General features: G+C 62.0%; 2 protein-coding genes across 2 annotated transcripts; one reads left to right on the forward strand and one right to left on the reverse strand.

The window, feature by feature from the left end:
- Positions 1–736: 736 nt before the first annotated feature.
- On the reverse strand, positions 737–10,242 carry CMPK2 (cytidine/uridine monophosphate kinase 2; the record flags this gene model as incomplete). Its single annotated transcript, XM_084235993.1, has 5 exons — positions 737–875; positions 1,302–1,535; positions 7,264–7,465; positions 8,312–8,426; positions 9,568–10,242. 5 exons carry the CDS (start codon positions 10,240–10,242, stop codon positions 737–739), a joined length of 1,365 nt encoding a protein of 454 aa, XP_084092119.1.
- A 4,708-nt stretch (positions 10,243–14,950) lies between these two features.
- On the forward strand, positions 14,951–26,020 carry RSAD2 (radical S-adenosyl methionine domain containing 2; the record flags this gene model as incomplete). Its single annotated transcript, XM_084235994.1, has 6 exons — positions 14,951–15,278; positions 19,981–20,142; positions 21,793–22,022; positions 23,032–23,181; positions 23,689–23,721; positions 25,856–26,020. The coding sequence occupies 6 exons, from the start codon at positions 14,951–14,953 to the stop codon at positions 26,018–26,020; spliced, it is 1,068 nt and encodes a 355-aa protein (XP_084092120.1).
- Between the last annotated feature and the right edge of the window lie 323 nt (positions 26,021–26,343).

The raw sequence follows: 26,343 nt of genomic DNA on the forward strand, positions 1-26,343 counted from the left end.
TAGATCTCAAAGCAGATATCGTTTATGATCGTTGGACATTCAAGTGCAAGATTATTTACTAAGAAATCCATTCCAGGATCCACTGAGCTTATCCAGCAAGAGGAATGAAATCCGAGGCATGGAAACACACAGCCAGCCTCGTGTTCAGTGTCCCGGCTCCCCTCCCGTTGCTGACGCAGGGCTCTGCGCCGAGGGACGGTGCCCCGGACATCAGTGTGAACACATGGCTGCCCGGGCAGAGGGACCCATCGAGCTCCATGCCAGCTGCTCCCTCCAGCCCCAGCCAGGCGTGCAGAGGGAAAGAGGGGAGCATGACTGGTCAGGACTCAGTCCTGGGGAGGTGGGGACATCCGTGTCTGGAACACCTCAGGCCGGCTGTCCCTCTAGCTGACCGCAGAGGACCACCCTGGGGACCGCAGGCCTCAGGCCCAGACCAGATGCCTCTTGGGGAAGCGGCCCCAGTGTGGGAGTGTCCTGGGATAGGATGTGGGGTGCGGTCATGATGGTGGGGTGCAGCCAGCCGAGGACGAAGCCCCCTCTAGGTATCCAGGTCTTGTGGGGTGCCAGGCAAGGGCAGGGAGGGACTACGGCATCTCCAGTTGACTTGGAAGCACTTTTGGTGGCTTCTGCACATGTCAGGCTTTCTAGACACAGATGTCTTGGGCTCGCAGAGGATGAGGTCACAAGTATGCTGCACGGTGACACGTGTCTGCTGCATGGGTCCCTCAGGAACAAGCTACTCGCCCTGGAGCAGCTGCAGGTCACAGTGGCTGCGGATGAGGCCGAGCACTGCCTGGAGCACCTCCTCGCGGGCGGGGCTGGCGTCCACCAGGTGGCAGGCTGGGTTCTCCATGCGCTGATAGGTCGTCTCCACCCTGGCGAGGCAGAGGGCACTACTTAGAAGCTGTGCAAGCTTACACAACTCACGTAACCTTTGGGGCTGAGGTTTGGAAAATGTCAAATATGGCTGATGCCATCCTGGCAAGGATTTCAGAGCGTCCCGGGGAGAGGCCCGTCCCTTGCGGCCATCAGCCGGTGCTGCGCCACTCTGCTGTGACTCGGGAAACTGAGGCCGGGTGCACGCTCGCACTGGCACTGCTCGTGCTGGACACGGGGTCAGACCACCCACGCCCAGCCGCCCCGCGTTGGCAGAACGAGTGCTGCAGGCCCACTGACAGGCATGACGGGGCTGAGCCAACGAACAAGACATGGTCCGTGGGGCTCGCCGGGGGAGAGACTCCCTCTCGGCCCTGGCTCGCCACCACGACAGGGACCCCACACCCCAGGGCTCGGGCACCTACTTCTGGCGGAACACACTGTTGCTCTCCAGCTCGGCCTCCTCCCTGGTCCTCTCCAGGCCCCGGCCCGCGAGCCGCTGCACCCTCTCCTCGGGGCTGACCGTGAGCAGCAGCACCAGGTCGGGCTCCAGCAGGTCCCGCGGCCACTGGTATATGGGGTGATGGGCGGGGGGCAGGTGCTGGACACCCCCAGTCACCTCCGTGGCGATGGCGTAAGTGGCCGTGCTGTGCCAGTACCTGGGAGGAAAGAAGGGCGTGCAGAGGTCAGAGTGGCCCCCGCAGAGCGGCCACTGGACCGCCAGGCTGGCCTGCCGACGCTCCCGATTGTGTGAGTTCAGTAAATAAAGCTGCATTTTATCAAATAAACATTCACACAATATCAACATAACTTAGCGGCCGCGTCTGGGCGCAGCGGGCCCTTCACAAGCTACAGCGACCCCCCCTCGGCCGTGGGCACTGCTTCCCTGGGGCGGGGCCGGGTGGCAAGTCCGGAGTCCTGTAATGCAGAGGCGGGTCGTGACCAAATCAAAACCTGCCACCCAGGCAGTTCCCACATGGCCTGACGTGAGCGTGCACAGGGCACGTGTACCCGGGGCCTGGTGAGGAGGCCCTGGGCCTGCCCACCTGCCCCCCCCATCGTGCCTGATGAGGCCAGGAGCCACGTCCACCCACCGGAAGGCTCAGAAGGCCCCAGCCAGGCCTCTATTCCTTCAGTGGCTGCTTTTAAAAATGTTTGGAGAGAGGGAAAATCACAAATGTCAGAGAAAACTAAGGCACGCCAGGGCCTCCCCTGGTGGCGCAGCGGTTGAGCGCTGGGCTGCGAAGCTTCCCGCAGCCTCTGCAGCGCCGGTTCAATCCCCAGCCACCGGCGAGGGACACGAGGGTCACGAGGGTCACGAGGGTCACGAGGGTTGTTAGGGTCCCACATGGCGCGCAGACCTCTCCTGCCACCCGCTGCTCCCCTCAGCAGTGTGCTTCGGTCCCTCTGCCTGCTCTGCTCCCCGCTCTGGCTCTGGTGAATCCTCTCACCCTCCCACGCTTCTGACTGTACCCGGTGCTTGTATAAATAAATCTTTAAAAAAAAAAAAAAAAAGAAAACTAAGGCACGCTGTTCTTCAGAGCGCCCCAGGACTCTGTAGGGGAGCACAATTCTGCCACCCCAAACTTTGCATTTCTGGCAAGGGGTTGATTCCATGAGCAGGTTCTGATGAGGCACCAATGACCCTCAGATAAGCCTGTCCTCCCCGTCTCCTGCAGGGCCCCTGGCCTAACAGGTTTGTCCTCCTGCATTCCAAGGGAAAGGTTGTTCAAGGCAGTTGTTGGAAAACGCCAGCAGGCGCCCACCCGCCTCTGTGCGGCCTCCCCTGCCCTTTGCAGACCCTCGCCCGGCTCCCCTTCTACTCCCCTTTGTAATAACGCCCCTGCACCCTGACCCGAGCAGGACGGGGTCTGCTGCCCTCCGCATTCATCCACGAATTAAACCACTTCCCTTTTCCTCATACCTGTTTCCCTTTATTGACTGAGGGACCTGAGGCCGCATTCGGGACAGTTCTGAGGACTGGGTGGGGCTGTTCTGAAAACCATGTTTACATGTGAACTTCTCTGTGTGGCTGCTCAGGGAGGGCTGCATCCTTGCCTCCTTTCTGCACAGGCCGCGCTGGAATCCTCACAAGCCTGTCCACTGCCCTCCCTGGTGAGCTCCCCAGGGGACCCCCGTCCTCCCTGGACGTCTGTCCCCCGTGTCCCTGTTCCAGAAGCATCTGAGGCAGGAGGCCGAGCCACTCAGCCACGCTGGGTCTCCCACGTACACAGCAGGCTGCGCGTCCCCACCGATTTCAGGCCGCCCTTTCCTCTCATCAGTCTGCTGCTTGGTTCCTGTCCGCCGGGAGGACCCGGAGGCACACAGGGGGCTTCCCTCTGCTCGCCGCCATTTTGTGCCGCCTGTGGGGAATGTTCAGTCTCCCTGGGAAGACACGGGCACCTTTACCTGTCCCTGGCTCGTGCCCTCCCCACCCGCCTTCGCACATTCTCCCCCCAGAGGGAGCGTCCCCCCAGCACGTCTCCTGCTCTCCCCACAGAGCCTGGCTTCCCCCTCTGGCCCCCAGCGCCCTTCACACCCAGCTCTGCTGAAACTCACTGTAAGAGCAAATTCTCCACAAACGTGACATCTCTGTCACCTCCATGACACCGTTCGTCCTTCCTAAGTCACCTGTATCCGCTGAACTGGAAGCCACCCCGGTGCCGAGGCCAGCAGGGAGGTCCCGGGAGCGCAGGGATTGGGGTCACCCGCCCCCTGGCCCAGCTTCTCACAGCGAGGAAACGCAGGACTCCAACCCAGGCTCGGGGCTGGCATCCACGAAACACTGTGAACCCCCCGAGCAGGGAGGTGCTGGGGCCCCCGCTTTCGATGTGCTGCTTTCAGTGCTTTAAAAACCGAGCTCCTTCACCGTCTCGGGGCGCGGCCGCGCCTGCAGTGAGACGGCTGCGCCGCGGTGTCCCGATGCCTTCCCGGCGGGGCCCGCGCCCGCAGTGTGACCTCCCGCCGCCTCCCTGCTCTGCGGAGCCCCTCGCCGGGGAATCAGCGCGCCCGCCTCCCTGCCGCGGCCGCACACTCCCGCACAGGCTTCCGGAGCCCCGGCGCTCGTGGGAGACGCCGCTACCCGACCTGGACGTGGGCTGGGACACATGCCGCCTCCCAGCCACGCACGCCGCCGCCAGCACTGGACAGGCCGGAGGATGGAAACCCCGGAGCCGAGCGACCCCACGGCGCCCTTCCTGAGACGGGCAGGCGGGCTCGGCCTCACGGGGGCCCCGCCTCGGGCCGGGGTGCTCCTGCGGGCCGCCCCGCGTGTGACGCCCTGATGCCCAGCACTCACACGCCCGCCCCGCGCTGGCACGCCTGGCCCAGCACTCACACGCCCGCCCCGCGCTGGCACGCCTGGCCCAGCACTCACACGCCCGCCCAGCGCTGGCACGCCTGGCCCAGCACTCACACGCCCGCCCCGCGCTGGCACGCCTGGCCCAGCACTCACACGCCCGCCCAGCACTTGCACGCCCGCCCCAGCTCCTTCACCAGAGGCCACCCCCGAGCTCCATGGGGGCCGCGTCCCCCTCCCCGGCCACTGGACTCCGGTTCCGCTGTTGGGCCCGCGCTGGGCCGAGCTCATCCTAATGCAAAGCGTCTCCTTAGTGTGAACAACCATCAGCGAGGACAGATCCTTGAAGGTGATGAGGGTGATTCAGGCGCCAGCCGGCGCCCCAGCCCCCGCCTCCCGCTGCCCTCTCCCTGCCCAGCGAGGCGGCGTCGACGCGGGTTTCGTTAGAATCTTTAAACACGAACAAAACCCACCCGGACAGCAAACCACCGCCCTCTCCTCCTCCTGCGCAGGTGGGACGGCATCCCTCGAAGGAACAGCATCCCGGACGCGGAGGAGCAAAGCCAGCACGGGGCGAGGCGGCTGACTTCTCCTCGTGGGCCGCTGGGGGGTGACCCCCCGGCCTCCTCAGACTCCTGCCGGGGACCCCGCCGAGCGCAACTCAGAGGCGGCTCGTCCAGCGTCTCCAGGCTGACAGAACCCGCCTGATGGTTAAACGGCCACTAGCGCTCTTCAAAGACAGCCCCTGCCCCGCAGGCGGGCAGGGAGGGCAGGGGCTGCCCTGGGGGTCAGGGCCGGAGCGGGAGGGGCGCTGGCGGCTCTGGGGTCCGGGTCAGGAAGCAGCGAGTTCCACGCGGTCGCTGTGAGGAAAGTGTGGTCTCTGTCCTTGCTCAGGACTCGTATCCAGGAGGGTCTTAAACATGGCGGCGGGATCCAGAGCCCAGAGGCCCCCCGGGAGCGCGAGCTCCTGCGCTTCCCAGGGCTCCAGCAGCCGCCGTGTCGCCTAAGGTGGCTCCTGCTGCCGCCTGCCGCGTCCTCCTGTCGCCGCCGCCCACTGTCCCCTCGAGGCTGCACAGAGTGGCCTCTCTGTGGGGATTTCGCGAAAGAGGTAGCAATCTGGTTCCGGATAATGGCAAGCTGGCTGCGCGCCTGCTGCCTGGCCCGCCGGGCCCGGGGGCGAGCGGCGCAGGTAACCTGCAGTGCCCACGCTGGCGGGCAGGGGCGGGCGGGCGAGGGGCCCTCACACGCGGGGGCCGAGGCCCCGAGAGCAGTTCCAACCCGGGGAGTCCCAGTGTCCAAGCTCAGCAAGCTTCCTCAGACACTGCCCAGCGGGACGTGCGTGAGCCGCAGCTGCACGCCTGGTCCACCAGCAGGACAGGATGCAGATGTGCGCCAGAGTCGTGGGGAAGGTGTTCACAGAACCCACGGTCACGGCAGAGCACGGGGAGTCAGAGGCAAACAGCACGGCGTGGACAGGCGGCTCCCCGGGCCAGTGGTGACCACGGGGTTTGTATGGGCAAGGTGAGGGCGAAGGCCTGATCGGGGTGCAGTCCGGGTTGGATGAGTTCCCTTCCAGAAGTTCCCGAAGACCCCATTTATGACCTGTTCTCGTCTGACCGCGCACCCTGCGTCAACGTGGCCGCTTCCTGCCCCCTCAGGCGCGAGCACACCAAGCGGGCACTCATGTCAGCTAAGGGGTCCCCCGCCAGCAGGGGAAGTCCCCCCGGTCCTGGCCCTCCTGCCGCAGGCCAGTGGCACCCGCCATCCTCCCTGCACACTGTCCTCCCTGCTCACTGTCCTCCCTGCTCACCAGCCCCCCTGCTCACCGCCCCCCCTCCCAGGCAGCACACTGATGATCTTTCTACAGCTCTGTTTCTTTCGGGGGCTCTACCAGGCCAGTGCCCCAGCTTCTGTTGCCGCCGCCTTTCCTCTGGGTGGGCTCTTGGCCTTTCCAAGGCTGTGACATCATGAGCAAACGCCGCAGTATTTGCGAGCGCGGGAAACAGCCTTCTTGGGCGACGTCACCTGCAGTTGCCCCCGCATCTCTGTGCCGGGTGCTTCTCCCCCAGCACCACATCGGGACGCCAGGCGCTCCCAGCATCTCCCACTTGGGTTTTAGGAAACTCAGAGCGAAATGGCACTTCCTCATGGCTCTAGTTTCCTGGCCTGAGCGGTGGACGCTCAGGCCTCGTTCGACTTGCTGGCCACACGCTCTGTTTGCCATCGAATATTTTTAAGTTGTTCGTTGTGCATGGATTTAATTTGTCGCGCCATTATCCCACTGTGCTCAGAGTGGAATCCACACCCGCTCCCGCTGCAGCAGGCCCCCAGATCTGTCCTGGGCTTTCTCCGTCCGTCTGTCCAGAAAGCAGACCTCACCCTCATGTTTTCAACACACAGCCCCTGTGGGCCTGGAGCGCGCCAGCCTCTTCTCTGCAGGGCCCGCTCTTGCTCTGCAGTGCTGTGTCCACGGAGTGGTCAGCAGCCTTCCCAGTCACTGGGCGCTCGGATCAAAGGCACCTCCTTGCAGCCCCTTAGGGAGGGGGCGTGGCCATCCTCTGCTCACCTTGACTTACCTCTCTGGAATGTCGGCTGATGGTGGCCGCACGGCCTCCATTATTGTCGTCTCTTCAACAGCACATTTACTCCAAGAAAGAGGACACTGTCCAGGTCAGCGATGACCGAATAATCTCACCCCATAGTGGACGCTCAACAAATGTGCTGGTGAGCCACAGAGGGCAGCGACTTTTGTGACTGTCCAACATGCTGTTTGTAGCTCAGTAACTCTGGCAAGCTAATCACACCTTCCGGAGACCTAGGTTTCTCAGCCGCAATGGGGGGAACATTTAACCTCGCCAAGAAACTGCTGCAGCTGTAATGCATGCAAAGCCCTCATCTCAGCAAGACCCTCGCAACGATGTGTGTGATTAGTAAGTCGTGGACTTCACTCCTGGTATCGTCACGGCACACTCTGACTTACGAGCACCATCGACTTCCGTATGTAAGCACGTGCACACACACACGCACACACACGTGCACACACACACACACGAGGAGGAACAGCCAACTCCGGGCATCTTCACACCTACCTGTCCACAATCACAGGCGACGCCGCGGACGCCCTGGCTATCTCGGTAGCCACGATGTAATTGCCCAAGGAGTAAAAAGCTCTTCTAATGATCGTTGGTTCCTCGTCAAAGATTTGTCTCCAGTGGCCGATGCAAGCGGGTGGAGACCTCAAGAGGACAGCCTGGAGCGACTCGGCCACCGCCTGGGTCACGGTGGTTTTACCTGCAGGCCAGGGACAAAGCACAGCACATCTTGGCCCGTGCCAGGCCGCCCCCAAGCCAACACCCGCTCAGAGGACGCAGAGCCATCCCTTCTGCCTGGGGTCGCTAGTTTGGATCTTTATCAAGAGCTGCCCCCCTGAGGAACCTGGACTCCTCTGCTGGCGATCGGAACACCTGGAGGGAAAACACAGGGTCCTCTGGGCGTACAGGAGGGGCCAAGTCTGCAGGCGGCCAGGCGCTGGGGCCAGCTCCGCCTCATTGGGACACCTTCAGCTGAGAAGAGGAGAAGCCCCTCCTGCCGTCCAATCCCATCCTGGAGCAGCTCGTGTTCCCCAAGACCGGCCTCCTCTGGCAGGGCTGACCTGGAGCACTGCTCCTGCTCCCCTGCCCTGTGAGCGGCTCCAGGCAGCTGTGACCTCCATTTGGCAGCCCCCAAGGCTTCTTCTCTCCGGCCCCTGTCCCCCCACATTTTACGCCAACAGGCACCTTGACCTGCCTGTCCCCCTGGACGCACTCCAGGCTGGTGTCCCTCACCTTGGCCCACGTGGACTCCTCTGACTGGAGGACCCGCCCTCTGCCCAGCTCGGAAAACAGAGGCCGGGGACGCCCCTGGCTGAGCTCTCCCTGACAGCAATGCCACCCTCATGCCCCAGCCCAGCCGCACCCAGCACCAGGGGTCCCCGAGTCCTGCCCAGCATGGGCGGGCGCCTTCCCCTCCAGCTCCCGGACCTGCGGCCCCAGAGCTTGAGGACTCCAAGCCCATGTGAAGTTTCGTCCCCAGACCCGTCCAGCAGCCTGTCCACCCACCACCGACTGTGCCGTCTCTCACGGAGGGCCCTGCTCGTACCTGTGGCGTCCAGGCCCTCAATGACGATGACTGGGAACTTCCCCTTCTGCACCTGCTCCGGGCACTGGTCCACCAGGTCAAGCACTGCACGGGCCTCGGGGATGAAGGGTGTGCACTGGAAGGAAGGTCTGGGCCTCAGCAGGAAGCCAGGCCTGTGGCAGAAACCGCCCCTAACCGCCCAGTGCAGGCTGGCCTCCTGCCCAGGGGCTGCCCCAGCCGGTCGCATGACTAAGGCGAGCTGGGCCCCTCTATTTCATCCTGTGCCGCTGAGGCTCAAAGGTCCTCAGAGGACCGCCCTGCACCCTCACTGACCAGCTGCCCTGGGAGGGAGGACCAGCAGGACGAAAAACCCAAGTGGAGCCACAAAGCTGGCCTGCTGAGGGGTGTCCAAACAAAAAGTAGGGGGCCACCCCACAGGCTTGGAGGGCTCCACCACCACCTCTCCCTTCCTACTTGTCCAGGGCGAGTGGACAATAGTGCACAGCGCTGGAACCACCGGGTTTGGGGGGCCAGAGCTTCTGGGAATGAAAGGTCCTGGGGGCCTGGGTTCAACAGCATCACAGCAACCGGACTGCCAGACCCGCTTCCTCACTGCTGTGCTCCCGGGAGCCAGACCACATCCTCGGTGATCCTGCTTCAGGGAACTCGGGGAGGTGGTGCTGTCGTCACCCCACCCCCCGGATTCAGGGAACTGGGGCCGAGAATGACACCTCCAGAAAGGGACACTGTTCACAAATGCCAGCCTGGGTTCAGCCCCACCGCTGGTCCCTGCAACGGTGAAACCTGGTCTTGCTCGCTAGCCGCTCCCTCCCCACCGTCCAGGAAGCCCGCAAGGCACCCGAGTCCGGGGCAGGGCGCAGTGGGCACCCATACGCGGCCAGGCCGTGGTCAGAGACCATTTTATCTGGCCTGCTCAGAAGCCCTGCTGGCATCAGAGGTCACTTTCATTGTCACATCGACACTGCGGGGCATCCTAGACGGCATCATCTCTGCCACCAGCGGCGCCCCCTCCCCGTCTGCGCTGCCTGCGGCGTGCGGCAGGGCATGGCAGGCCCCTGGTGGGGCTGGAGGTTCCCAGAGGCAAGAACCTGCAGGTGTGTGTCTGAGTGTCTGAAGCAGAGGCTGTGCCCGCTGCTGGTGCCCCTGATGTGCCAGCTCCACCACCTGGGCACACGGGTCTGATGGGCACCGTGGAGTGCCCGCTGCTTCCACTGCCCTGCTGACCCCTGAGTGCCGGGAAGGGCTGCAGCTCTTACCGCCTCCAAAACGGCGCGGGCGGCATCGCGGTGGGGGAAGACCCCGGAGCCTGGCAGATCGGGCACCACCGGGTGCAGCGCGGGCTCGGGAACCGTCACGACGCGCTGGCGGCCTGCCAGCTGCCACCCCTGTTGGTCCCGCCGCTCCCACAGGTGCAGCCACACCTGGCAGCTCGGGTCGCCCACGAACTCGCCCAGGCGGGGACGCTGGGCGTCCGGGCAGGCGTCCAGCAGGGCGAGCAGAGCGCTGCGGGTGTCGGGGCGGTCCCGGGGGTCGTGGAGCAGGACCCCGCGCTGCAGGCCCGCGGGCCCGGCGTCCGGCCAGTAGCCCAGCAGCCGGCGCAGCTGGCACTGCCCGAGGGGCCCCTGGCGCAGCTGGCGCAGCAGGCGCTGGTGCAGCCGCGCCGCCCGCACCCGCGCCGCGCAGTCCCCGCCGGGCGCCGCGGGGACGCACAGCGAGAAGCTGCGGCCGGGGGCGCCCAGGAGCGCGGCGGCGCGCCCGGGGGCGTCGCGGGCGTCGGGGGCGTCGCCCAGGGCGAAGTGGGCCAGCTGGCAGTCGGGCAGCTCCAGCGCGAGGCGGGGCGGCGGCGCCATGGCCCGAGCGCAGTGCCCGCGACGCGGCCGCGGGAGGCAGCCGAGCAGCGGCGGGGCGCGCGGGCCGCGGGCGAAGGCCATGGGCGCTGGGGCGGCGCGCCCGCCCGCCCTCCTGCCCGCCCGCCCGCCCCCCGCGCCCCACCCCGCGCCCCACCCCGCGCGCCGGGAAACGAAAGCGCAGCGGCCGGAGGGGCGGGGCCCGGGCTCCGGGGCCTCCTGCGCCGCCCGGCCTCGCCGCCCCGCTTGGCCCCTCCCCGCCCGGGTCAGCCCGCGAGCCCGGCCGCAGCCACCGGAGCCCGGAGCCGCCGGGGCGCGCCTCGCCCCGAGCCCGCCGCCCGGAGCGCTCGCCCGGCCGCCCGGTGTGGTGCGCGCGAGCGGGCGCTGGACGCGGGTGACGGTTCCCCGCGGCTCGTGCGCAGAGTCGGGGGGCGGGGGGGCGGGGGGCGCAGGAGGAGCCTCCAACTGCTCTGCCCTGGCCCCGGGGTCTGCTCCCTGCGGCCGCTCTCCCGGCTCCCCTGCCCTTCTGCTCCGCGGACCCCACCCAGGCGGGCCCTGGGGCTCCGCGCCACGCCCGGGCTTCCACCGCCCCCCGCGGCCCCCAGCAGCTGCTTCCAAGGCCCGCGCGGACCCGGCTCACACCCCTGGGCCACCCGCCCCTGGCGGCGCCCTGGCTGCAGGTGCCCCGGGGCCGCCCCTGCCCGGCCCTGCCTGGGCGGGTGAAGCCCCGAAGCCCCGAGGCGCTGTCCCGTGAGGGTGGCCAGCCGGTGCCCTGGCCTTTGTTTAGTGACATTTATGCAGCTGTTCGAATTTTTTATTCTGTTTTGACTCATTAACTAGTGTTTTTAAGAATGATTTCAAGTCAAGTAGATAAAAAAAAAATCCCTGGGAAACCTGTCAGAAACATTAGACTGGAGATGAAGACCGGAGGCATGTGACTGCATGAACCCGGACTCAGCTTGGCCTTACGCTTAATATCTAAGAAAATGACATTTTCTGCCGGAGGACCTACTGCAGATGTGCATGGATGGGCTCAGGGCCCTGGGAGACGCAGGTGCCTCGAGCTCTTAGAGAGCAGGATCATGTCTATCCTTGAGCAGCTTGACCTTCAGGCACTGAGGGCACAGAGGGGCGCACACCCGTGTGCCCAGGTGAGAACGGGAGACTCTTAATCCCTCTCAAACACTGGCGGCCAGTGTCACGTCCTCCTGCCTGATCCTGGCCCCCCTTCCAGGCCGCCCCGTCCTATTAGTCAGCTGGGGCTGCTGTAATAAAGCGTCGCAGACCCAGTGGCCTAGACAACACGCGGGGTTCACGGAGCTCTGAGAGGAAGCGCCCAGGGCGAGGGGCGGGCGGGCCAGTTTCCGAGAGGCCTCTCTCCTCCACCCTCCCACTGTGTCCTCCTGGCCTTTCCTTTCTGTAGCCCCCCAGGTGTCTTCCTGCATCCAGATTTCCTCTTCTAATAGGAGCACCTGTCAGATTGGGTCAGGATCCACCCTGGAGGCCTCTTTTTCACCGTAACCACCTCATTAAGGGAGGCTCACATCCAGGGTGCTGGGCAGGCAGGGCCTCAGCCTCCGAACGGAGGACACGGTTTAGCCCCTGAGCTCCACACGGCTCTGGGCTCGGAGCCTCTCTCCCGAGGTGATCTGAGTGGTGTGTGAAGTCAAGTTTTCACTCCCCGCGGTCTCCACTCTCCCGTCGGTCTGGGCCCTTGGAGCCCCGTGGTGGTGAGCGGCAGGTCCCTGGGTCTGCGATGTATTTAAACACACACAGGTTCTCAATTCTGTAAATGAGGGAAATAAGTCCATTCAACAATGATGTTACAACCGGTAAATAGGGGAAGTGAAAGAGTCTGAAGTGTTTGCAAAACACACAGGGAAGGAAGTGCCAGGCTTCCAAGACATTCCCACAAATCAGAAGTTAGAGCACAGAAACCTCAATACAAAATTGGGCAGGCAGTTTGAACAGGTGAACGAGGACACCGGTGGCTAATGCATGCAAGATGCTCGGCCCTCTAGTGATCAGGGCTAGAGAGTGAGCCCCAGGGAGCTACCTGAGGGATGGCTGACATGGAACCAGAGAGCAAGCACATCAGAAAGGGGCGATGCCAATTGTGGGGCACCCGGGACCCTCAAAGTTCGGTGGTAGGAGGGTGAATTGGTTCAACCACCATGGGAAACTCTTCGGGGTATTTCTAAAGCATGCATGCATTCATGCTCCCCATGAACCAGGGGTCCTGCTGCGCCTGGGCATAGACCCAACATAAATGCAGACCTCTCTGCACCAAAAGGGGCGGACAGGGCTCTCAGCGCTGCAGCGAAGTGTTGCAAACGTCGCATCATAGGGCGACCGCATGGACCGCAGGAAGTGCTGGAGCTGTGTGATGGTCGGAAGTAGCCAGGCGGATTCCACAGCCTCTTGGTGACCTCCTGCCCAGCGGGGGGCAGTGCCCGAGGGGTGAGCGGGTGTTGGCAATCGGCAGTTACCTGTTGGGTCTGGATGTCTGCAGAGGCAGGCTCCAGTGCAGCAGGGAGCCTGGCTGAGGAAGGCGCCACCCTGCTTCGGCGGCCGTGGCTTCCATGAGGCTTCAGCCCGGAATGTAGCTCCCTCCTCCACACGGCTAGCAAGCAGACGCCTTTGGCCCCTTGTTCCACGGAACAGGAAGGGCTTGGGGTTTATCTTGAGAAAGCTCTGCCGACGGTGGCCCTCGGCAGGCCTGTGGCAGTCAGGCTGGTCCCCGGGGCCTCAGTTTCTATTTCGTTACGAGCCTCAACAGGCACTGACGCCCGCAGAATCCGAGCCTGGGGCTCTAAGGCACGCGCCCCACATAATTCAGTCAGTCCCGGGGCCAGTGCACCCGCGCTGAGCCGGCTCCAAGCCACGTCCGGAAGGACACACAGATGTTCACAAGCATCCAGGGCACCCGACCCTTGTGAGCTCTTTGCCAAAAGGGACTTGGACTTATTTATTTCGTTTCTATCTAGCGATGCCGTGTCTGTGACGCGGGAGGCCTCGAAAACTGCCTTGGAAGGGAAGAAGGGACAGGAAGGCGCGAGAACGCCTGGCCGCACGGGCGGATGAGCCGACGAGCTGGTGCATGAGGACAGGAAGCTGCTCGGGCAGAACAGACATAGGAAGCAACAGTGAAAAATGCCGTGATGGCAGCACCGTTCCGGGCCTGGGCCCCCCGGCGTGAGAAGCCAGCGGGTGTCCAGGCCCGCACCTGCCGCCTTGCTAGCGCCGGGAGGCTGCTCTGGTGTGTTGCGCCTGAGACGCCCAGCGCTAGTCCTCGGGATGCCCCTGAATCTGTAAACACCCCCCGCGAGTGAGACCTCCTACCAGAACCCCAGGTGTGGCAGCAAGGTCAGGCAGGTCATGGGTTCACCCTGGGTTGCCCAACACAGGCTGAGCTGGCGCTTGACCCTTGACACGTTTTCCTGGGAAGCCTCTGCCAGGGGGCATGTACTGCGCTGCTTGAAATGTAAACCGGTTGGGTTTCCTTTCTCTCCGCGCTCGTGACTGAGCCACGCCAGCACTTGCGCGTGAGTCACAGCCGGGTGAGTCCAGCCGCTGAGGCTGTGCGGGGCTGGCCCCGGCCCTCCTTGCATACCTGGCGATCCTGGCGCAGGGGACAGTTGTTTGGCTGAATTTGTTTTCGGTTTCCTTTCTAGGTAAAGTGAAAGTCACCTTGTTTCCATTCTGGAATAATAGCAGGAAGCCCCGACTGACCCTTGGAATTTTCCAGGCTCCATTCCAAGTGATTTACTTCAGTGAGAATTTTTAGTCTTCCCAAGACTCCCGTGAGGAGACCCAGGCTGGCAGCGCAGCCGGAGACCTGAGGCATCAGCGCCTCGCCCGAGCGGGTGGCAAGCCTCGTGTGCGGCTCCAGAAGCCAGGACACCCCGGTTTCCTGCGCTCAGACCCCGGGGGCGGAGGCACACAGCCTGGGGGCAACGTGAACAGCCCTGTCTGAGAAAGCAGTAAAACTAACCCCGAGCGTCTCGCCCGCTGAGACGCAGCTTAGCACAGCATCCGGCTTCTTGTTGCTCGGAAGGCTGCGGGCTCCTGGCCGGCCGGGAGCGAATGCAAGCTGCGGAGGCTGGGGACAGCTCATTCCCAGATTCGTCCACATGCGGTCCAGGAGGCAACAACTGCAAAAAGGAACCAAGCAGACACCCTCTCCTCGGTGACGGCCGCGGAGCAGCGCCTCGCAGGGAAGGGGCGGGCGGGGCTGGGCCCGGTGGGGAAGGCGAGTGCTGGCCATGGTGACGCCCGGGGCCGTGAGCCCGACCGCACAGCACGTCCCAGCCAGCGCGGCTGTAGAGAAACGCGGGGAGACGTGAACATGTGTGTTCCAGGGCCCTCGAGGGCCATCAGTGAAGCAGGAGGAGGACGCCAGCCAGTCGGCTCCACACTCTCTCTGCCCGCTCGGGGTCTGCCCCTCCGCGCTCTCTGGGCCTCAGGATGAACTTGGCTGAACCCGTGCAGGACGGACAGGGCAGAAGCCTTAGGGGGGGCCCTTGTGTGCAAGACCCCCCCATTCCCGAGGGGGCATGTCAGGACGACAGTGTCCCCGGAAGGCCGTGTCCGCAGAGGCGGCTCCTGAGCAGAGATGGGCCGGGGCCACATCCTGGCTCGTCTTGGCCGGGCTCCAACTTTCGTTTTCTTGAAGGGAAAAATGAAACTTGCGCTCAGCTGAGAGGAAGGCAGAGGGTGTGTCCGTCATCTGGTGACAGGTGCTCGGTGCATATAAACACCTGGGCCGCGGGGCAGCCACATTCCTGCCACCATGTGGGTGCTGGTGGCCCCGGCCTTCGCCGGGAAGCTGCTGGGTGCCCTGTGGAGCAGCCTGCTCCCCCTGCTGTCCTGGCTCCGGGCCACCTTCTGGCTGGCGGGGACCAAGCAGGCGCAGCCACTGCCGGGCGGCGCAGGGGCAGAGGCGTCCGCGGAGGAGGCAGAGGCCGAGGGCCTGGCGACCACCACCCCCACCAGCGTCAACTACCACTTCACCCGCCAGTGCAACTACAAGTGCGGCTTCTGCTTCCACACGGCCAAGACCTCCTTCGTGCTGCCCCTGGAGGAGGCCAAGAGGGGGCTGCTGATGCTGAAGCAGGCAGGTGAGCCCTGGCCCGGGGGGTCAGGGGGCGCGTCTCCGGGGTCCCTGCCCGCCACTCCGCGAGGATTCAGCCTCCGGAGGTTGAGCTGGGCACACGCCAAGGCCTTCTGGGCACAGACCCTGCTGCGGGGCAGTGGGCAGGCCCACCCCGGCCCCTCCTGCAGGTCCCAGGGTGCAGACGTGGGTCCCCCCAGGCCACCCAGCTTTGGGAAAGAGGCCGGTTGGGGAGGTGTTTGTCCAAAACACCTGTGGGTTGAGAGTTCCCAAAACTGCCAGAGGCGAGGGGGCAACACAAGCCGAGCCCTAGACCACTGAGGGCCTCTGTTCACTTCCCTTTGTGGGGCGATTTCTGTCCCCCTGGCCTGAAAGGGTAGGGAGACTGAGCAGACTCGAGTACACAGGCCTCTCCGCTCTTGGGCTTGCTCACTCTACCTGTCCAGTGCCAGGGCTGCAGGTCCCCCAAACCTGTGCTCCCTCACCCCTCGTCTGCCGAGGCCCCACAAGTCGGTGGCCTCAGCCACACGGCACCACTTCTCTCCACTGCTTAGTTGTGCAAGAACCTGCCCAGCAGGCGCAGAGCTCCCGGGCTTCAGCATGAGCTGGCCAGGGGCACCGCAGAGCCAGGGGCCACAGCCCTGCAGTTCAGCCCCCGGCGGGGGACGCGGAGTGGATAACAGAGCTGGGGGGAGAGGCCAGGGTGGCCAGGCTGGGAGGCGCCCCAGGCTGAGCCCAGACACTGGCGACACAGAGTGCAGGGACCGTCGCCCCCAGGGCAGGCACCGGCCTGTTTTCTCCAGCACGGAGTTTGCTGCGTGTTGTGGGTGGAGATGATGGCACTTGCAGCCTGGGGGTCACTGGCCCCGTGCCCCGAGGCTCTCTGTGCTCCCCGCAGGCCCCGGTCAGAGCTGCCTTGCCCTCTCCGTGTGCCCCAGCACACCCTCTCACAACACACACCCTCTCACCAGCCCGAGGCAGGCCCCCCCTGCAAGGCCCGTGGTGACATCAGCATCCCCCAAAGCCTGTGTCCCCAGAGCTCTGGGCTCAGCCGGGGCCACCTCCAAGCCCGGCCACCCTGGCCTCTCCCCAGAGCTCTATCGCCCCCTGCCCCACAGTGGCCTAAAGAAGCGCCACGATGCCCGGCGTCCCGAGGGTGGATGGACCCGGCTGCCCCGAGGGCTTCCTCCTCCCTGGCACTGGACTTTGCGCTGCTGTTTTGTTTCTCCTACCCGGGCCCCCAAAGAGCTTGCATTCCAAAGTCGAGGCTTAGCACCCGTGCGTCTCTACACCCAGGACAACATCTAGGAAGCCACAGGGGCCTAAAGCGTGTCTTGGTGATGAGCGAACACGAGGTAAAGAGGCTGGAGGAGCCTCCATGGGCGTGCGCTGCCCTCGGCCCTCTGGGCACACCGAGATGCCAACCATCCCTGGTGCCAGGGTGATGATCTTTAAAATGCAGCCAATCATAGCTCCTATGCCAGCCTTGAAAAGTGGTTGCAAGGCATAAATCAGTGTGTGCTGATGTGTTTGTATAAATAATAAATTGTCCTAAGGGGTGATAGTACTTTTATATCGTGGCCTCTCAGCGTTCGGTTAGTAAGATCCAAGTGGATTCAGATGGCTCGGTGTGTTTGTGACTCTGCAATGAGATTTCTGGCTGGTGGAGGAAAGTATATTTTTGGTTATGATTGAAAATTTAAATTTGCATTACAAGTTAAATCAAACATATTTCAATGCAAACTATTTTTTAAATGAAAATGTCCTACTTTGGCTAGAAATGCTGCAAAAAGAACTATCACTTGCTGCTCAGACTTCTAAGCTGAGAGGCGCACAGGGAGGTGGCCCCTGAGTACCTGCTGGCCTGTGCTGTAGCCCATGGGCACCTGCCTGGCCCCTGAAGGTCATCCGTGCCTGTCCTGCCCTCCAGCATCTCAGTCTTCGTCCTCACGCTCAGCGCTCCCGCCGGGCCTGGCCTTTTTTTCTCAGCTGGCCCCACGGCAGGGGGCTCCTCCCAGTCACAGCCTTGCGGAGAGAACTGAGAGGTCCTGCCCGGTGGGCCTGCCAGGCCTCCCTCTGGGGTTAGATCTTGAGTAACTCATTGAACCTTCCTGGACTCAATTCCTGCTACTGAGAACCAGGCTGGTGCCTTCCTCTGCTGTGAGCATAAGGGTGTTCTGACCACGCTGCCGCAGGGGAAGTGCGGGGTGCAGAGAGCACCTGGGAAGAGCTGCCCAGCCCCTGGGCACAGAGGAGGGGGCTTGGGGGTGAGGGGGGCATGAAGGTGGGGGAACAGTGCAGCTGCCCACAGGGAGGCCGGGGGAGGGGAGAACAGGCTGGGGGTGGAGCAGCCTTTCACGGGGCTGCTGAGGACAGGGACAGAAAGGGCAGGGCAGGCCGGCTTGGGTCATGTCAGCAGAGCCTGGCCAAGGGGCCGCTGGCCGTGCAGAGAGGGGTGGCCATTGTGGGGGCAGAGTGAGGCTGGGGGGCGGGGTTGACTGACTTGCTAGCTCAAAAAGAGCTAAACAGCCTCAAGCCAGAACCTTGAAAAACTGGGTCAAGACAGCATCATAAAACATTTTCAGGCGACTGCACAGGTGGAATGGTCAGCCCAGTGGCTGGCACTCGTGGCTGCGCGGCAGGCTGGGCGGGGGCACTGACGCACGTCCCGGGGACCTGGTGGCCATGGTGCCCGGCCCTTCCCGAATGCCCAGACCCTCTGTGCTGCTGCTGGCACTTCTGCTACCTCCCTCCAGCCGGCCTGTCCATGCTCTGGCGGGCTGATGCTCCTCTGAGCTTAGATTCCAAACGGTCCATTTCTGGGGCTCGTCCCCATGCCCCTGTCCGTGTTTGGAGCAGGCAGGGCTCTCTTTCCCGCCTGAGGGTGCTGCCTCAGGCCTGCGGCCTCAGTGCCAGCTGCTGGGCTCGTCCTGGGGTGACGTGCAGGAGCAGCCGTCCCTGGGTCCCCAGTCTCTGCGCAGTCCCCAGGCGGCGCTCCTCTGGCTTCTGTGCAGCCGTCCTCTGCGCGGCTCACCACCCGCAGCACCACTGTGCTCTGTCAGCCAGGAAGAGCAGGCAGGCCGCAGGAGGTGTGTTCCCCGGGCCTGGTACATGCTCTGGTAACTCCCTGAGTGTGCTGAGGGGCTGGGCCTCCGGGACCTTGACATCTTTTTATGTCATTTTGTTGTAGAGCAGCCCCGATACAAAACGGGGTGCCTGACTGTGGGTCCTCACCCGCGCGCTTGAAAGGACTTATCCATGCTCCACTGCAGGCGCACGCGAAAGGTTCATGAAAGGTTTATTGACAAGGGAAGGGCAAATGAGGGAATGCACAGCTCTGGGAGAAAAGTGGGAGACAAAGTTTTAAATGAGTCCTACCCGATCCGCCGATCAGGAACCCCAAAATGGCGCTCTCAGAGTTGGCCGCCAGCCAGGAGCCGTGAAGCCAGGAGGCGAGCGATCGCGAGCCAGAGAGCGCCCAAGGCCCACGTGTTTGGTTTTTATATCCAACCTGGCTGCCCAACTCCACCCTCAGGTCCCAGCCACCCTCCCTTGGTGGTGACGGGATTTGTCTTTCCCAATGTCCTGATGGCTTTAGTCTGGAGTGGGGGTGGGGTCCACAAAGCCTGTATGGGATTAACTCAGGACATCATTTCCCCCTAACAATTCCCCCCTTTCACTTTTTGCCACCATTTCCATGGTGATGAAGATCAAACATATGGATGCTGGGATACAGTCTCAGATGAAAATTTTCCATGGTTCCAGTCTGAAAGAAAACGAATCCCTCCAGGTAGTGTCCATTGTGGAAAGCAAAAGTCCTCCATTCCTGGAAAAACAGTTCATCAGTCCCAGCCGAAAGAAAACATCTGGAGGCATTAGCCAGAACAAGACAGCAGATATGTCAAAAATCACAGGGAAAAAAATCTTAAAACGGTTCAACTTATGTAAAAACAAATTCTCTCAACCTTGATCCCAAATTTTTAAACAGCATAGTAAGGCCACCATAGATATGGTGGAATAAAAATTAAAAGGGGGGATTGTAACAGGGGGGTCCCCAGGAAAGGGGGAGGTTCCCTGCCCCACCCAAGGGAGGGTGGAGCTGAGCAGGAAGAGGAGAAGCTGCAGAGGAGACTGAGGAAGGAAGCAGGATGGAGCCAGGAGACCTGGAGGAGGCGCATGGAGCCTAGAGACACGTGAAGAAACTGCGCTTGTCTTTTGGTCGTGGATGGGGTGACACAGATGTGGGTGAGACCCGTGGGGAGGTGACCATGGCAGCTTTTATCTTGATGTTGATTTTGCTCCTTTCCTTCCGGGCTTGTCTGGTTGTTTCTGGCCCTTTTCTGTGGGTCCCCACTGGAAGATGCTTTAGACTTGTGGCAGGCCTTGGGGCCTTGCTCTGGGCCGATCCCATTTGGATGGACTTTTACCCACGAGGGGACGGGTCACTTTGGGTGCTTGATTTAGAAACTAGATTCTTTGCCTTACCTGTATTGTTTCCTAGTTGTATTAAAGTTCCTTCCCATTAAAGTCTCCTATGTTTTGTGTTGATGCGGCGGATGGCAGAACCCATGTAGAATAGGCAGGTTTGTGGGGTTTGGGCTGCCCCTCTCCCTGTCCTATAACAATTTCCGTTGCTGTGAGGAAAGGATGTTTGGGAACTGTGTGTGGGGCAGAAGGTGGAAGAAAAGCTTCCTGTGGGCTTCTCACAGGCATGGAGAAGATCAACTTCTCGGGGGGAGAGCCGTTCCTGCACGAGCGCGGCAAGTACCTGGGCCAGCTGGTGAGGTTCTGCAAGGAGGAGCTGCGCCTGCCCAGTGTCAGCATCGTGAGCAACGGCAGCCTGATCCGCGAGAGCTGGTTCAAGGCCTACGGTGAGCTGCGGGTGTGGGGTGGGTGGTGCTCCTGAGCTCTGGGTCAACAAGCATGGCCAGAGCGATAGGGGGAGGCTGGCAAGCCCAGCCTCAGGATGCCCGGGGTCACCGTTAATTGCTGTTGCTCTTGGCTCTGCCGCTGGCAGGGAATCAACCCCTGACAGTTGTCAGCCCGACAGCCTCACTCTCCGCTTCCCATGCACGTTAATCTTTAAAACCAGTCACAGAAATAGCTGTTGTGCACCAGTCGCACGAGTGAATGAAGCAACTGCGTGAGGTGGGCACTCTTGCCTCTGGCCGCATGTGTGGATGCGGAAGAACTGAACTATCTGTGGGACCTGGGCCAGGCTCATCGTGGGTCATTGCCAGGGGCTCCAGGCGGGTGGTCCGGGCCCCTTACAACTGACCTATTTTAGGGTTTGCTGAGAAAGCACCCCATCAGTTAGTCGTCTTTTCCCAAAACACTATGCCATTTGGGATGTATTCGAGAGCAGCCTCCGGGCCACTCGGGAGTTGTTTTAAATAATGGTCCATTTCCTGGCGCTGGCCCGGTGTGTGCCGGGTGCTTGGGGGCCGCTCTGCGGCTGGCCCTGGGGGGATGGAGACCTCGTAGGATGTGGTGCTGAGCACGCAGCTCGTGGGCAGGGCTGTCTTTCTCCAGCTGTCATCCAGAGTGAGGTCTGTGACCTCACATGTGCCCCCAAACCGGGGTCAAACTTGCTCTGATGACAGAATTAGACGCGTTTCTCAAAGAGCTCTCAGAGCCTGCGTTGCTATCACTTGTGAGTCGGTGGGAAAAGCTCAGCCCTTGGCAAAAAGCTGGCCCGAGTGCCCAGGGGAGGGAGCGCCTGTGCAGCAGAGATAAAGAGGGCACAGAGGACAGGGCAGGAAGCCACGCCGCAGAGGCCAGCACGGCCCTGGGAGGACGCTTCTCCACATCCTTGCTCCTGTGGCCAACCCAGACGTGCTCCCGGCCTCGGCTCCATCCGTGGGGAACACAGCGCCCCCACTCGTCTCAGGTTCTGCGGTGAGAGGGCGAGTCAGGCATCCCAGGATGTCTCCAAGGAGCCCAGGACCTGCCCCACGGTGAGGCTCCTCCGCAGAGCAGCTCAAAGCAGATCAGTAAATGTTCCAGGTGTGGAGGAGCCTGTGCATCTGCCCTCCTCAGAAGGCCAGGCCGCCCCTGCAGGAGTTGATGGGGTACCTCGCTGAGGTGCGGTCACAGAGGTGCACAGAGGTGTATCCGCACAGGTGCACACACATGTGCGGCCTCAGAACAGTCAGGCGGCCAGTCTCCAATGCCTTGTGATAGGTGTGCGTTTTTTCAAGATTATTTTACATGAATATCAGGTTAAATGTTCCAGCGAGTGTTAAGGACCTGAGAAAAAGTCTTTAAAAATTAAAACACACACAGGGCCTCCCCTGGTGGCGCAGCGGTTGAGCGCTGGACTGCAAGGCTGCCCGCAGCCTCTGCAGTGCCAGTTCGATCCCCGGCCACTGGCAAGGGTCTCACAAAAATAAATAAATAAATAAATTAATTAATTAATTAAAACACACACAGGCGCAAGGACGGGGCTCATTACAGTGAGGTAGAAACGGTTGGAGCGCTCGGCTCTCGGGTGGAAAACTCAACCCAGACCTTTGCCGCAGGTGAGTACCTGGACATCCTGGCCATCTCCTGCGACAGCTTCGACGAGAGTGTCAACGTCCTGATCGGCCGCGGCCAAGGGAAGAAGAACCACGTAGAAAATCTCCAGAAGCTGCGGACGTGGTGCCGGGACTACCGAGTGGCCTTCAAAATAAACTCCGTCATCAATCGCTTCAACGTGGACGAGGACATGAACGAGCAGATCCGCGCCCTGAGTCCCGTCCGCTGGAAGGTGAGGACGGGGGGTCGCCCTGCTGCTCTGGGAGAGCCGCAGCCTCACAGGATACGGAGACCCAGACTCTGCCCCTTCTCTCAGCCTGATAACCTTTAAACAGCTTACCCGCTCTCTGCCTCAGTTTCCCTTCTGAAAACCAGAACTGATTCCCTTCTGGAGTATTCTGGAATACTGGGCTGCACCCCAGGGCCTGGGGTGTTCCAATGGATATGTGCATAGAAACCCGACCCGGTGTGAACTGATGGCTGTGGGACTGGAGCTGCTCTGAGAGCTCCTGGTTTATCTGCGCGTAGATCAACGTTCTCCATGAACTCTGGGACGAAGTCTGTGAAGAGGTGTGGGGTTCGTGAGCGGGGTCCCAGGGTTCCCTGGGGGAAAACTCCCCTTTCAGCGGCACGCGGCGAGTTTTCCCAGCAGACCGGGCGCTGGCCCGGACACAGGCAGGTGCAGGCTACGCCTGCGGTGTGAAAGGACAGGTCTGCCAGGAGAGGGAGGAGCGAGAGAGGCGGCAGGAAGCTGCGGTGAGGGGGCGTGAGCCCGTGGGTCTGGCCCAGGCTCTGGGCCACGCCGCTGTGACCCAGCTTCCAGCTCCGCCTTTCGGGCGGCGAGGGCCTCGGCTCTGCCCACAGGACAGCCCTGACCGGCCTGGGGCTCAGGGCCTCAGCGGGGTCTGCCGGCAGGGCCGGAACGAGCACAGAGGGCGCTGTTTTGATGACTACATGTTGGCAAATTGATGCGTAAGTCCCCGGAGGGGAGGCCTCCGACCCAGGCTCAGGGCTGGGCGCCGTGCTCAGCTGCCACCCTCGGCCACCTGTTGTCACCCAGCTGCTCCTTCCAGGAGGTGCTTTCCTGGATGATGGAAACATGCCGGTACCCCCCATGCACACACATACCACACCGCGCACCCCACGCCCCACACATTTATTTCCTTACAAGACAGTCCCAGGAGGGTGGGTGGCGGGAGCTGCCCGTGTCGGTGCCACGCCAACACGCGCTCCGCCCGCAGGTCTTCCAGTGCCTCCTCATCGAGGGCGAGAACGCGGGGGCAGACGCGCTCAGGGAGGCCGAGAGATTCGTCATCAGCGACCAAGAATTCGAAGCCTTCCTGGAGCGCCACAGAGACGTGCCCTGCTTGGTGCCCGAGTCCAACCAGAAGGTCGGGGGATGCACCCGCTGGGGGGTCGGGACAGTGCTCCGGGGCCAAGTATCCCGGCCGCGCCTCCCAGTTGCGGGGCTTTGGAGGGGACCCCAGAGCGGGAGAGGGGCTGGCGGACAGTGGGGGGCGGGCGGGGGAGGGGAGCGGGGATTGGGACGCAGTGGACACGCCCTGGGGACGCAGACTGAAGACCTCGTCCTCGGCCTGCGGTGGGGAGATCAGCTTGGGGGCCACTGTCTGGGGAAGCTCCTGAGTCACCTTCGACCTTTCCACGAGGAAAAGAGACACAGGGCAGGCCTGCCAGGGTCTGCTGACTCTGCCGGGCACATAGACGCCCCTGGAAAGGCGAGCTGGGGGCATCACGGGAGGGACACACCAAAAGCCAGTCGGTGACAGGAAGGCTGGACCCCAAGTAGTCACACACACACTCACACTCACACTCACACGGTAAGACAGAAACACAGAAAACAAGCCTGAAACTAAATATATGTTTCATTTCTCTTGCAGATGAAAGACTCCTACCTTATTCTGGATGAGTACGTGAGTATCTCCGGTGAACACGGGGCCTCCTTGCAGACTCCCGCGCGGCAGGGCCGGCTGGAGTCCAGCTGCACCTGACCCGCCCACGCAGGGTGGGCGCAGTGTGACGAGTGCTCACAGCCCTACCTGCAGCTGGAACCCCAGCCCCCGAGTGGCCGATGCCACCAGCAGGGCCCCTGTGACACTGTCCTGGACCGGGACCCCGTCACATCACCATTGGTTCCCCAGGTGCTGCAGCCCCCCTCAATGGGGGTCCCTGCTTTGTGGCGAGAGGGTGCAATTCCCCTCCAAAACCTCTACTATCCCTTCTCGGCTGCCTTGCGAGGGAGAAAGACAATCTTCCCTTCTCAAAGGTGGAAGTCGTAGCTGGGGCCTCCTGGTGGCCTGGGGTGAAGCCTCAGTGCTGTCTCTGAGCCCGATCCCGGCCAGGGAGTGACCCACGGCACAGCAGACCTATCCTGCCGCGCCCGCTGCTCCCCTCAGCAGTGTACTTTGGTCAGTCTGCCTGTTCTGCTCCCCACTCTGTCTCCGGTGAATCCTCTCACCCCCCTCATCTGGCCTGCACCCCAGCTGTCCTATGCAAAAAAGAAAAAAGCAAAAAGAAAGTCAGTAGCTTAGCTCTTCCCCGCCTTCCTGTGGTCCGGATTATAAGCCTTTGCCAAGATTTCTAACACAGGACAATAGTCCACTCTGAGACCTGTGGTTTTTTTTCTCTGATTAGTTACTTTATTTATCAGTTAAACTAGTCATTTTCGTCCATTGTCTGGTGACATCTAAAATAGAACAGGACAGCAGACTTGAGAATTGCCGAGGACGTCGTAAACATTAGTTTTGCTGGAGCAGGTGGCAGCTAGACTCAGGGCGGTGATGATGTCACACCAAATCACGATGTCACACCCTGAACCCCTGTAATGTCGGTGTCAGCTCTGCCTCAGTAAGAAAGGAAATGTGACATTTTCCCAGACATCACTAAAAGGAGAGCAAGGCAGAGTCGGGGTCGTACTTGTCCTGCGGCTGGCGCATCGCCGCGCTATCCTGTGACTTGGTGTCGCCGTGCTGTCCAGGGCCCGCGCTTCCCGCCCGTCGGCCTTTTGTCCAGAAGAGAAGCGCTTCGTTCTGGAGCATGAGGGGGAGCGGGGTGTCAGCGCAGGTGCAGGTGCTGGTCCTTCCAGGGAGAAGGGCCCGGCCTTACCCCGAGGTGGGATTTGGCAGGACCCTCTCTACCGGTCTCCCGTGTCCACACAGCGAGGCAGACAGAGTGGGCCTAAAATGTGCTTTGGAGGATTTTAAAACGTTTTGAGTCGAGGAGCTTCACGTGGGCTCATACGCCAAGGCCTGGCTCCAGCGCAGGTGACTCCTGCAGATCAAACCAAGACCCTGAGCATTCACGAGACCCTTTGAACTGGAGCCCCTGCCTCTGTCACTCTTTTCTGATCTCTCTCCCCTTTTTCCAAAGACTTGTTTGTGTCTACACCACCACACGCGTGTGCACAGCCCTCATGCCAGCAACGGCGTCTACCCACCGTCCCCCAAATGTCCCCGATGGGCCCCCGCCACGCCCTCTCTCCAGCTTAGAGTTTTAGAGCAGAACTCAGATGTCACATTTTGGAAGCCTTTCTGTGTCTTTCCCTTTTTTTAAAGATTTATTTATTTATGCACACAAGAGCTGGGGCGCAGGCCAGAGGTGTGGAGGGTGAGAGGATCCACCAGAGACAGAGTGGGGAGCAGAACAGGCAGACTGACTGAAACACACTGCTGAGGGGAGCAGCGGGGAGACAGGGGAGGTCTGCCACACCATGTGGGTAGCTCCCCGGCCAGGTATCGAACTCGTGCTGCAGTAGCTGGCGATAGCTTCATACCCAAGGAAACCTTTCTTAATGAACTCCCCCGCTCCCCGCTTGAAACGACATAGCCCTTCTGTGGCAGGTGTATAATTCTGTTTATCGAGGATTTAATTGATCAAATACGTGACGTGAGGAGAGGGGCTGGCTGAGTGGAGGATGGTGTGGAGGTGTTTCCTTTCTACGCCTCCGACTCTTGGCAAACATTTACTGAATCATGTGGGATGAGCCCCCAGGTTGAGTCTGCGGGAGAGTCTGTGGGCATATCCCAATGCCTGTCCTGAATTTCCTAGATGCGCTTCCTGAACTGCCAGAATGGGCGCAAGGACCCTTCCAAGTCCATCCTGGACGTTGGAGTAGAAGAAGCGATCAAATTCAGCGGATTCGATGAAAAGATGTTTCTGAAGCGAGGCGGGAAGTACGTCTGGAGCAAGGCGGACCTGAAGCTGGACTGGTAGGGCTGAGCGTGGCCAGCGCGGGGCCGCCCGGCAGCGGCGTGTGCGGAGTGTGGCGCGTTGGCCTCCAGCCGCCCACCTGACCTCGGCCACACTGACCCCCGCGTGTGCCAACAACCCGCCCGGACACGTGGCGAGCCAAGCCGTGAGCCCAGCGCATCCGCTTCTTTGTGTTTCCGATTTTGGGTGTTCAGCTTTGTGTGGCGATTCCTTTCCATGCCGAAGCCTCCCCCGGCCTCCTCCTCCCGCAGAGCGCGTCCCTCCTGCTCATCCCTGAGGTGCCAGTTTCCACACTTGGAGAAACTGCCAAGTAGCTCCAGGTTATT

The sequence above is a fragment of the Talpa europaea genome (assembly GCF_964194135.1).
Source record: "Talpa europaea genome assembly, chromosome: 6".
Lineage (NCBI taxonomy): Eukaryota > Metazoa > Chordata > Mammalia > Eulipotyphla > Talpidae > Talpa > Talpa europaea.